This window comes from Dipteris shenzhenensis, chromosome 32, assembly GCF_047967505.1.
Source record: "Dipteris shenzhenensis isolate YYH24624 ecotype China chromosome 32, Dip_SZ_1.0, whole genome shotgun sequence".
Classification (NCBI taxonomy): domain Eukaryota; kingdom Viridiplantae; phylum Streptophyta; class Polypodiopsida; order Gleicheniales; family Dipteridaceae; genus Dipteris; species Dipteris shenzhenensis.
Window position 1 is genome coordinate 9,667,473 of NC_141627.1, and position 13,294 is coordinate 9,680,766.

The window sequence follows — 13,294 nt, forward strand, 5'->3', positions numbered from 1 at the left end:
CTCTGGCACCACACTGCCTCAAGGCATACAATGCATCACCTTCCGGGTAAAAGCCCTATGATCTGCTCACCTGTGAACTGAGATTCAAACCCACTAAAAGCATATGTCCTCTTGTAAAATCAAGGCATTACATTCCCAGAACAGAATAACTGTGCAATCAACCACACACTGTGGTTCTCTTCACCTCAAGCACGAGATGAATGAAAGTACTTGCTGTACTTTCAAGATAAGACAGTTTTGTGAACTGAAAAAATGACCCTGAATCAAGAGGAATGAAGAGCAGAATGCTATTCCACCTCTCTTTCTTCCCCAAACAAAAATGCCTTTTGTACTTTCGTACTTGCTGTACTTGTACAACAGCCAGATCCAAGGAGAAAAAAAAAATTTCTTCTGACAGATCCCAAAAAAAACCGAAAAATGTACCTCCCTGCTGCACAAAATCAGAAGCAGCTCCCTGCTGTAGGACCTGTCAACGTACAGTACAGTAATCTGTACCAGTTGAAGAGGGCCGTCCGTACGGATGTACGGACGTACGGCCACCGTACGACTGAGCAAGAGGGAGAGAGTGAGAGAGAGTGAACTCCAAGATGTGCGGGTGTAAAGTGATGAGCCACACCACAAACTCATTTGTTTTATTAGGATTAGGTTTGCCCTATGACTGTCTTAAGACAGTCATAGGTGTCCTATCTTTAATGAAGGGTTGGCAATGTGCCTTTACCCCAACAATCGCCGAAAGGCGAGAGCGTTTCTGCAAGGCTTAGCCTATAGGTATTTTGTACGTCATTTCCATGAGAGGTATCCACTTGATGTATAGGCCACCACCTTGGTCATTAGCTCCTGTTCCAAATATTCCCCAGGTAGTGTTCTAGATTCTCTAGAAACAAGCTGGTTTTCTTGCCTGACAATCTAGGTTTTTGTTTCCCTTTACTTTCACATGATCAACGCCTTTTGGATTGCTAATTTGAAGTGGTTGGTTTTTATAGAAGTCCTTTTCTTTGGAGAAAACGATTAAAAAATGGTCACTAACCCATGTCCAATCTGCCCATACAAAAGTGTGTGCGTTGACCCCTGCACTTTAAAAGGCCCCTATGTTGTCCATGTAGGCCATTCTATGGGCTATACATAGGTGTCACTTGTTCCTTGTATGTGTCTTGTAGGGCTAGTTACAGTCAATTAGGGCTGTTGGTACAGTTGGTTCATGTACCACCTAGTTCACTAAGTTCAGTTAGGACACTTAGTCCAGTTAGGGCATTTAGCCCTAGGCTTTTGTCATATAAATCTTGATTGTTCCCAGCCATAGCAAATGTGATACCCTGAAAAAGACCTGAAAACCCAAAAGCCTCAAGGCTATCACTGCAAAGAGCTGGCTGTCCCAAAAATGACAGCAAATATCTGCAAATTCCAGACCCAAATCAAAGGGCAAATGCAGATCTGAACCAAATGTGACTGTGACAGGCAATGTTCACTGCAAAAAACAGCAAATTTGGCAAAAGCCCCAAATTTATTGAGGGCATATAGGCCAAAAAGAGGGCAAATGCAGAAAAGCCCCAAATTTTGCTGAGATTTTGCAAATGTGACCCAATTTATTGCAGTCTGACTCAATGTCCTGCAAAAGTGACTCAATGTTCTGTAAAATGACTCAATGTCCTGCAAATGTGACTCAATGTACTGCAATCAAAAAGAAATTGCAGACGAAATCCCGAATCTCTCCTGAAGGTATTGAAAGCCCCAAATTTTGCCAAAGTCCTGCAAGAGACTTCACACATGCAACACCTGTACGGCAGTCTCAAGAGAAGTACCAGCTGTACGGACAGCTCAAGTGCAGTGTACGGCTGTACGATCAGCTCAAATACAGCTGTACGGTGAGCTCAAGTACGGCTGTACGGTGTACGGTTGTGCTACGTACGGGAATCCGAAGTACTGCATATGTACGGAGACTCCCACGTGCAGGTACGATGATGTACGTGTACGATGACGCGGATGTACGACGACGCGAAGGTACGGCGATGCAGTACGTGTTCACATACGGGCTGTACGACGCAGGCACTGTATGCAGTACCAAACAAGTGAAGCTGGACGCCTAGATCTACAGCACCAAAAAATGGCGACTGATAGACCTCGAAAAAACTGCAGCAGCTGAAGATGTGTCGACCAGCAGGGCAGTAGACTCCCAAAGAGCAATGGAGGACTCGGGGGCTGAGGAGAGCTAGAAGACGAGCAAAACCTGCTCTGATACCACTGAAGGCTCGGAGAGGAGAGTGCAGGTACAAAAGATATGTTGTAGAACAGCCGTCACGTCAAAGTCTTAGATAGATTAAAAAACACACAAGTACAAAGTACTTGTACCTAGACCTAGGACTAAGTGTCCTAGGTGTCACATAGGATTAAGTGTCCTATGTAGCCTAAAAGGCACTAACACTATAAGTGCCTACACTTATGTCTACAAAGGCACATACCATGGCCTATAGGGCATCACTAGAACCACCAGAAGATGGCCTACAGAAAGGGGCTGCCACATGGACAGCATCATGGCTGTCATGTCATGTGCATGGTGTACCTAGGGCTGGATATCAGGGGAACATGGGTTACGGGATAGCATAGGGCTGGATGGCTATTTTTAGCCAAGATTGCTATAAATAGAGATTGATTCATATATAGTGCTCGCTTTATATGGAGGGAGCTATTCATAGCATTGTGCTATCTATAGCAGGTTTCCTTCTATATACAGGGAGGGCCAGTGCTATTGTGCAGATGAGTTGACCGCTCCTCAACTGATGGATGGGGCTTGGACCCAGGCCGGGACTCTAGCCATCTACATGGCGGATCATAGGGGGTGTATCGAAGGTCCTCTAGACGGGCTCAGGTGGTATGGGACGCCTTGGTTAGATACGAACCTATGGATGAGTCGAGCTGTAGCCCACGTGCTCGGGGGTGGTCGGGAGGATCGAGGCGCCTGCGCTATGATTCTAGTTGGATTGAGGATGAGATTCTAGGTCAGTGATAGAGTCAAATCCTGCGGGGCCGTGTCATTTGGTATCACAACCGTCCTATCACGATTGAATTCAACGCGAGGTATGCAGAAAAGATGTCTTCCAAGTACACTTTTTGAGATTGCTCTTGCAAAACTGAATTTCCGCTCATGTATGGGCTGAATCGTTGGCTGATGATGTGCTGAAACCGGCCTCTAATCACTCAAAGGGCAGTGGAACTAAACCTTAATCACTTCAGCACTTATTTACAGCTCACAAAACATATATCACAACCATTAACCATTGCATGATCACCATTTGGCATTTACCCATTTGTTCACAAACAAAACCACTGAAAAAGGGATGGAGGCTAGAATGCCCCTGCTCAACAAACATAGACAAGTGCACCCGATTGGCCCCAAACACCGTGGTGCCCCTTTCGGTATGTCTTTATATTTCACAGTGAAATGATTACAAGTTGCATCTGGGAGACCTTCCCTGAAACTGAGCACGCAGCCCCAATTCACTAAGCCTTCGCAAGGTTTTCAAGCATAGAACACCATCACATAAGTGCACTTAACCCATAGGCTCAACCCAAAGGCATTCTCTTTTCCAAATGCAATTCCATTGGCTGTCCAGATGCAATCACACTGCACCCCAACTGCACTCTCTTTGAGTGGTTTCCAGATGGCATTCACAAAGCTTTTCAAAGCTCCAAAATAAAATCAGCAAAGTACCCAACCAAAGAATGACTCATGTAGCACTGCCTGGGCACCTGTGAGCCAAGAAAGAGGCGGCACACGAGGCCAACCAACAGCTTATGGCAAAAAGAAATTGCAGCAGCAAAATCACAACTCACCAAGCCTTGAAAACTCGAATCAAGTCTCAATCGCCAAGAGGACATAGTAGCCAATGCCCAATTGCATTCTCAGCCAAAGAGGAGTGCAAAGGCATGAAGAAAGAGCATTTACAAGAGCCGACCAGCAAGAATTCCACTGAAAAATGCGATGACTTATGTCGCGAAGAAATGGGAGTTCTTGGGCTCAAAGGAAGCGTGCTTCAGAGAGGAATGCATTGAGAAGGTTTTGGAGAAGTTTCATCGCCGGAAAGTCCTTCAAAACTGAGAAAAACCAGTCAACCAGTGCATGGGACCACTCGAAATTCAACAAAAAGCTGTAGCTTTGCAAGAGGAGAGGCCCAGGAGGCGGTAGAAGCAAAAAGGTCCAGAAAAAGCCACTTTTGCAAATTCAACCAGCAAAAGAAGTGCTCAGTTCTGCCCGTTCTACCAAACACACAAAGGGAAAAGCATATCACTACGAAGGGGAGGTAGAGGGGAAGCCATCGGGCCAAACGGAAGTGGAGGAATCCAAACAGGTGAGCAGTTATGAAGAAAAACGGAATTCAGCTAAAGGAGGCTGAAAAACCAGTCCAAAATCTCAACAAAGGGAGAAGATGAGAGAGAACCACACATGTGAAGTTTAGAAGGCCCAGGAAGGTCTAGGAATGGCAAAGGAGCATGTAGAAGGCACTAGAGCCACCTGGAACTCTAGGGGGGCCACTGAAGGTACATGGCTCTCTAGGGGACCCATTAAAAATGCCACATCATCATTTCCCAACAACCACTCTTTTAATTCCTTGGAATGCCTTTGGGCCTAGGGATTAATTACGCTTATGTGGTAGGCACCATGCCGCGTTTAATTACACATTATTAAGCCCATGCTTGGACTTTTAAAACCAAAGTTGTCACAGTCTTGTAGTACATTAAAGTACTTAGAATTTCACGCCCCCGTGACATATCCCTCTCTTGAAATAGCAAACCACAATTTGTTGCCCCAAAACACAAGAGTGAGCATGAAATATAGCATAAAAGAGTATACAAGAAAGCCGCAGCTATAGTATACAGAGACAGTGAAAATATGGCTAGGAGAGGCATGCATCCATCCATATACACTGCTCAAAGTCTATGTGATCCTCGGCGATCAATAGTCAAGATGCATCAATATCATGATGTCTCACTGCAGAAATACTGTCAGCTCAGTATCTCGGATGAAACATACAGTGTCATCAAGCGACCTCATGAAATCACAGTGAGCCCATCTGTACTGAGGGAGTGGAGGTGCTACCCCCCTCTCGAACACCAGGTAATGCTCGAGACACTTGCTCTGCTGAACTACCTGTAGGAGCCCAGACCACAGTCGGCTCTAATTGGAAAAGCATCAAGGTAAAGCTGCAATATCCCAGGTGAATCTGCCAGTTCACCTTCCTCCATCCATTTCGCATCAAGTGATGGGTAATTTTGAAATTTTACCAAGTAGCGACGGATAACTTTACCCTTGAGCTTTCTACCTCTATGTACCAGAATATGCTCTAGGACCAGAAGTTCATCCTGTTCTTCCACTTCAGGCTGCACCTCATCAGGTAAATCCTTGGGAATATACCTAGATGATATTGCTTTGATAAGCTCACATGAAAGGCATTATGTATCTTCCAATGCGGAGGCAACTTCAGCTTGTAAGCTACCTCGTCTATCTTTTCAGAAACCTGGAAAGGACCATAGTAACGCATGTTCAGCTTTGTGTACAACCTTTCCTTGCCTTTCTTATTTTTCAGCCTTGCCTTCTGAAAACGCAGCAAAACCCAATCACCTTCTGTGAATACCAATTCCCTGCGATGCTTATCTGCTGCTCTTTTCTGCTTGTCCTGACTTCTTTGCAAGGCATATTTGATCTTCTTGTAAGCCTCTTCAAGGCTTTTCACAAAACGATCAGCTTCGAAGATTTTCTCTTTTGTATGCAAAATGGGAGGTATCTTCCTGGCACCTTCCACTATTTCAAAAGGTGCTTTACCTGTGGATGTGTGCACCGTATTATTGTAAGCATATTTCAGCAAAGGCAAATAATGCTCCCATTTGCTTTTGTGGTATGAGACATAGCATTTAAACATATCCAAGATGGTAGAGTTTTCCTCCTCCGATTGTCCATCAGACTGAGGGTGAAAAGATGACAAAAAATTCAGCGTAGTGCCCATATTTTCAAACAGCCCTCTCCAAAAGAGGCTGGTCATCCTCGGATCTCTATCACTGATTATGGATTCAGGCATCCCATGATACTTGAAGACATGCTGCAGAAACAATTTGGCCATTTGATCTGCTGTAATTTTCTTTCTTACTGGCACAAAGTGGGCTTGTTTGCTAAACCTGCAAATTATTGTCCACAATCCATCATGTCCAGTAGGAGTACGTGGAAAATCAAACACAAAATCCATAGCTATGCTTTGCCATGGTCTATCCGGAATTGGCAAAGGGTGTAACAACCCAGGTGCCTTTTTCCTGTCAAACTTTACTTTCTGACAAGCCATGCATGTTCTCACATATTCTTCCACATCTTTTCTCAAAGATGGCCAATAAAAGTATTGCTCCACTGCTGTAATTGTTGCTGTAATTTCCCTATGTCCTGCATATGGAGGATCATGACTTCCCATTATGACTTTCTGTCGCATCTGATCAATGACAGAGTCGTCCATGCATTAAAATGAAACCCTCTTTCAACATATAGTGATCATGCCTTTGACCATCAGAACATATAGTGATCATGCCTTTGACCATCAGAAAGCTAATCATAAATAGTTGAAAAATCAGCATCATTAACATACTGATCTTTCATCACATCTGACACATTGTTGTAAGCAATGCTCACTGCTGAAACACTGGGTTTCTTGGAGACTGCTTCAAGCTGTGGTTTCCTGAAAAGTGCATCAGCCACGACATTTTTGTTACCCGGCACATGTACAATTTGAAAATGAAACATTGAGAGGAAGTTAGCCCATCTCATGTGCTTTTCAGATAATTTTCTCTGCGTGAGAAAATATCTAAGTGACTGATGATCTGTCTGCACATAAAAATCAGCTCCAAGAAGGTAATGTTTCCATGTGGTCAAAGCATGTATCACTGCTAACATTTCCTTCTCGTATGTCTGCAAGTACAATTCAGCATCTTTGAGAACTCTACTCTCATATGCAACCACTCTGCCATCCTGCATCAAAGTGCCTCCTATGCTGTTCCCACATGCATCACAAGTTACAGCAAAGGGTTTTGCAAGATCTGGCAAGATAATAACGAGTTCAGAACACAAACTTTTGCTTCAGCTCTTCAAAAGCTGCATTTTCCTTTGGTCCCCACCGAAACGGTACAGCTTTCTTTTGTAAAGCATGCAAGGGAGAAGCAATTTCTGCAAAGTACTTTATAAACCTCCGATAGTATGAACACAACCCAAGAAAGCTTCTGACTTCATGGAGATTTTTCAAAATTGGCCAACTCCTTAGGGCCTCAACTTTTGCAGGATCCATCTTGACTCCATCCTTTGACACTATATGACCGAGAAAATGAATCTCATGCATAAAGAACTCACTTTTCTTGGTATTTATTAATAGCTTGTGTCTTTTCAACTCTTGACCTTACTTCGTTTGCTGGTCCGAGTCCTCAACTGTGGTGCTGTGTATACACCTTCCAAACAGCCTGAATGGAAGGCCAAAGATCAGGGCCAACTCCGGAGGTGTTCAGGCCTGCACACAAGGGGCTGGAGGGGAGTTATTGGAGTGCTGAAGGCTTGGGGAGCTGAGTGAGGAATGAGGGCAAGGATGGCCCCTATTTATAGAGCTGGAGGGCTGAGCCAACCAGCCCAAAATGGCCGACTTTTTAGTCGGTTATTTTGGCTGGTTGGCTGGTCCCTTGGCCCCATAAAAGGTGGCCTAGGGAGGGGTGCAGGGTAGCCTATAAAGGCAGCCCTTCCCCTTCCATTCCCCTTCACTTGTTCCAGCCCTGAGGGGGCCGAAAATGGCTCCTATCCTAGGCTGGACCTTATCCTAGGCTGGACCTAAACCTATCTCTAAACCTAAGACGGAAACACTACCCTTCTGTTCTCCAGTAGGTACCAGTGAACAAGGACTGATCTATCTAACTTGACCTAAGGCTGAGAGACTGACTTACGTGGCTTGTGCCTGACTGTCCCTGGACAAGGGCTCACAAAGGGGTCACAGCATACAACAAACTATTAGGGAGCTAGTACACACTTGTCGATGTACCCAGTGTGTCACATTGCACCAAGTGCAGGGATGCATGTGACATGATGACTGGTATATCATTGGATATATTATTCAGAGTCGGTGGATGCCCTTATTGCAGCCACATCAGCTAGCCATGTCAGCATGCTGAGTCAGTCGATATCTGGTGTCATGGTAGTACAGGCGGCAGAAATTTCAAGACTCAAAAGTCTGAATTTTGACTTCGACACTCCAAGGGCATGGCATTTGCAGCTAGAATTCTCCACTTGCTCTATAAAAGAGAGGCACTAATGGGCTGTCATATTAGGTGACCATAAGCGGATACAAAAAATGGATTGGATTCGCCATCAACTACTGTCGCAGCCTAATATTATCTCTGTGGGAGAGTCTCCATGTACTGTCAGGTGCCTGCCAATACGTGTATGGAACAAAGTTAAGTCCTGTGTCTGTGAGGTCTAAGCTGACCACTGCCACTCCCTGAGATCTCAGTGAATCTAAATCATTATCAAACTCAAAGGCTCGTTAGATATGCCTCTAAAATAATGCCATGATTGGCCAGTACTTCCTTCTTTCCCCGCCATGCAAACTCTCAACCACGGGAGCCCATCTAAGGAAGCACCTGCTCATCCTCAAATCCTTCAATTTGATGGACACAGAATGAAGGTGCTGGAGTAGCTGGGGCTGGAGCTGGAGCTCTAACCTCCATCCAGTGATTCTAAAAACCAGAAGTCCCTACGACTCACTGCCATTGCCCTCAAAGGGACACCAATTGGTACCCACTGGAAGCCGTTTGTAGCGAACCACGTGGCCCCACAAGTCACCTGGGCTGGAAGAACTCCTTCCCAAGCAAATTAGAAGGGAAGCGTGACCACCAAGTTCCATATCCCACAAAAGCTGAAATGGGCACCCAAAGGAGAAGGTTAAACTAGGTCCAAGTATAGACCAATGGTCCACGTAGCCTTAAGCTAGAATCCATACATAAAGACAAACGGACTCAGCTTAGTGACTGTTTGTACGATGTTTGCACTGTTATATGCAAACACAGCCAATTACCCAGATCGTTTCCGAGAGACGTATGCTTGAAGCATATCCTCCAGGATGTGATTCACCTAATCCATTTGTCCATCTGACTCAGGATGTCCATATGAACTCCTGCTGAGCCTAATGTCCAAATTCATGCATACTTCTCGTCAAAAATGACCCCTGATTAACCATTGACAATCTCAGCCAGAAGCCCAAAAGAACTAAACAACCTCCCCACAAACACTATGACAATTGTGTGGGGCAAATTTTGTAGTCTTTGTTGAAATAAACCTGGCTATCTTGGTCAGTTTATCCACAACCACGCATACAGCATCATGCTGGCATCTGGTTCATGGCAATAATTGACAGAAATGTTTTGCCATTTTTTATCTAGGATTTCCAATGGATGCAACAAACTCTTTTCTTAGGTGTTCTGCCTTATTAACTTAGCATCACTGACATTCTTGAACATCTCATTCGACATCAGTCCGCATCTTTGGCCAGTAGAAACTCCTGCTTAGCCAAAGCCAATGCTTGTTGCAGGCTAGGATGTCCTGCACAAGAAGTGCCAGAACACTGCATGATTACCTTTTAACTTGTATCATGGACGTTGGTATGCAGACTTTGCCATTTCAGAACAAAAGACCGTTCCTAATGGATACTAATCTCGAATCTCTCCCCCTCAAACTTGAACCACTTGGTTCATCTGGGAACGCCCCTTCTTGGACCCGCTACCTATTATAGATGAAATAATAATCGTGCTCATGCATGCCTTTAAGGATCAAAAAAGACCAGTCATTAGCATCTGTTTCAACCACAAATGGTTTATTTGGATCCACAATGTACAACATAGGCACGGTAGTCACCGCATGCTTACCAATCCAAATAACAAGCCTAAACCAGATCTGTTTGTAAGGAATTCCTTTCTCTCCTCTCTTTAAAAGAAAGGAGAGGGGGTATGCAATATGCACATACTCACATATGAAAGTCTGGAAGAACTAAGTGAAAAGAATCTCACTTCTGTGACAGTATGTCGAATTGGCCACTCATTGACTACCCGGACCTTTGGATCAATATGGATACCGTCAACACAAATGATGAGGCCAAGGTATACCAAGTTCTCTTTTCAAGAACTCACACTTGGTCACCTTTGCATATAGAACCTATCAAGACAAATATATTACATACGTCTTGAGTCTAATAGATGGCATTCCAAAACCATGTAACGAGCCTTATACATTTAAGACTAACGACTGTCCAATAATTATTATGTATATTAAAACCTGAATTTTCAATGTGAATGGCTTCATTAATGCACAACTCATTTTCACCTTACAATGATTATCAAGCACACATGAGATAGCTGTAAAATCAGATTTAATGAAAGAATCATGACCAATGGAATCAAGCTCACCTAACATCAGATCGATCCCATAGACTTAAAGAAGCAGTAGCATCATGTATAACAATTGCTTGTCTTTATTATCAAACAATGGACTACAAAATTTGCCCACAAGGCCTGAGTAATTGTATAGCCCACATAATTCACATCGTTAATGCCAGCTCATGCTATAGCCTCGGGGTCATAAAACTTGGGGTCGTTTGGTAAAAAGTGGTACTTAGACCTTACGTCCTAGGTTAGGCCACTATGACTTCATTTCATTGGTGGTTAGAGATTTTACAAGGGCCACATCATGTGGCTTACCCCAACATACATCCTTTCATGGATAGAGGGAATAGGTGCCACATGACAACCTATCATAGGTCTAACTCATGTGGCTTTGCCACATGTCGCACAGACAAGCACTGATCACCTCACATGCATGCCCTCTCATTCTCTAAGTGCCCCTTGCCCTCTCTCAGCCTGCCTCTCAATTCTCTCTCATACCCTTTTGCCCTCTCCTAGCCGTCTCCCATTCTCTTCCATTTCAGTCCTCTATCAGCCCCTTCCATTTCAGCCCCCTTGCCCTCTCTCAACTTCATGCCCTCTCAAAGCCTTCTCTCATTCTCTCAGTGCCCCCTCTCAACCCTCTCTTAGCCCCCTTAGCCCTCTCAGCCACCCTTTCTCTCTCGGCCCCTTTTGCCCTCTCCTAGCGAGGACTACTATTTAAAGGGGGGCATTTAAATGGCGGCACATACATACCTTGATCCACAAAGGAACGCGTCCTTCTTCAAGAGCGCGTGGAATATTTGACGGCTGCTCAGCACTACAAGTCGAATCTTGCGCTGTTTTACTTTCCGAGCCCAACGGATTCTCATCGCCGGAGGTTGGAGCAGCACTGCCCATCTCCACCTCGGAATCCGCGCTCTGGCTCGTGCCCTGCGCTTGTGAGGACCCCAAATCCGCGGTTTCCGTGGCATTGGTTGTTTGAAAGTGAACGTCGGCGACGGTCGCGGAAGCAGCTCGATTTCCTCCCATTTCTTCCGTGCCAACTGTCCTCTCAGTGCCTTCCCAACCCATCTCCAAATCCTCTTCCAATTGTCCCCCATCCTCCGCTTCGGCAATTCTGGCATCCAAGCTTTCTCCCGTCTCTATTGGAATCGTTTGCAAAGTCTCGATTGGGGAGCTAGCTTCCGAATCTCTCAAAAAACCGAGTTCCACAAAACCCGTTTCCAAATCTTTCGTTCCTCTTTCTTGGGCGGCACCCGTGTTGCCTTCCGCTGGCCATTCGAATCCGTCGCTGGAGCTTCCCGCCATTAGGAAGGCTATATCAAACGACAAGCAGAGGTGCTGAGATTTGTATCAGGATGGGATCAAAAACACGTCCATCGATCCTTGTTCGAGGACGCATGTGCAATTATCATATGAAAGAGCTTAAAAAGAGCACGTAAGGAAATGGAGGAGATTATCAAGGGGAAGCGGGGTGCATGCTCGAATTGAGCAAGAAAACGCACAGATCGAGCAGGGGAGATGAAAAAACCTTCTTGTTTTGAGAGATTGGTATTCGCTTGCTAGGCGAGGTGGAGGATGGTAAAGCTTTGTTGTGGTTGATGCAAGGTTAGGGGATGCTAATTAAAAAACTCCAGATTTTAATGTTGCCATCAAAAATCCAAAAATGTCCAATAATAAAGGATGTTTGGGATTTTGCGCATGAAATTTATTTTTGGGTTTCTCGGGCTCCATGACACATATGTATGAGATAGAGAGGACAATCACAACAAGATCACCTCCTTTATCTCTGCCAAAAAGAATCACAACATCATTATATACCCGAGCTTGTATCAACATGACGAGCCTTCCAAAAGGCCAATGCTTGCATTACAAGCACCAATGGATCCGTGTCCCCAAACTCAAGCACATCCATAGGGCTACTTGCTCCAATGGCCATTAGTTTAACACTTTACATTATGGGTGGTCAAGGCTCAAAATCACTCTTGACCTACTAAGTCCCAAATTTGTGCTTTGACATTTGTACCATTTATTTTTAAATGTGGATCATTGGCTTTGAGTTGGGATGACTCTCATTAGAATATCTTGATAATCATCACTAGCCTTATCATCACATGTCATGTTTTAAGTCCAAGCTTTCGTATATGAAAGATTCAATAGATTTCCCAAAAGCTAGAATAGACCTATGTATTTAATTTTGTCCTTATGGTGGAGAAACTAAAAACAAAAGAGCATAAGATAAAGAACTATGATTACGAAGAATGAAAATAGATTGAATAAATGGCGATTGAGTTTTGAAGGCTTTGAAGCAAGGGATTGGCAACCCTTTGGCATGACAACAAAGGAACGAGGCTTGCCACTTTATTTGATGGACATGACATCAAAGATCAAGAGTAGAAATGATCGTTTCTCACATACTAAAGGAGGTAAACAAAGAAAATCACACTCAGAGGTAAGCCACAATATTTGTAATAAACTAGAACACAAACGAGAAATATTTCTCCATAGAGACCATCAATTTCATAATGTCAACATCCTCGTACTTATTCTCTAGAGGCAGATGTTGGGAGTTGCATATGCCAAAAACTATGCTATGCAAAAGCTATAGGAATAACAATTTGTGAAACTTTGTTGCCTCTAAATCTTGGCCTCCACTCGCCCACATTACAGACCCTCCTAGCCCGCATCTTGGGCCCTTCCTCCAGGGTTGTGAGTTTGGCAAGCTTTGAGCTTCAAGCTTTTGGGCCTTTGTCATCAAGGGCACCTTTTTGCATCAACAAAGCGTTGTCATCACAAGCTAGCAAAAGTAGCACGGCTTTCTAGCTACCTCTTGAAACCATTGTATCAAGGGAAC

The 13,294-nt window shown here is 44.4% G+C and overlaps 1 protein-coding gene across 3 annotated transcripts in view; it reads right to left on the bottom strand.

Annotated features, from left to right (window-relative positions):
• SUVR5 (histone-lysine N-methyltransferase SUVR5) overlaps window positions 1-12,101 on the bottom strand; it is a 69,432-nt gene extending 57,331 nt beyond the window's left edge. For all 3 annotated transcript variants that reach the window (XR_015540532.1, XR_015540533.1, XM_087370434.1), the window contains exon 1: window positions 11,194-12,101. Coding sequence is in view for 1 of the 3 variants with exons in the window: in XM_087370434.1 (XP_087226560.1) it covers window positions 11,194-11,748 (555 nt within the window). In the remaining 2 variants the exon portion in view is untranslated. The remainder of the gene's footprint in view (window positions 1-11,193) is intronic.
• Between the last annotated feature and the right edge of the window lie 1,193 nt (window positions 12,102-13,294).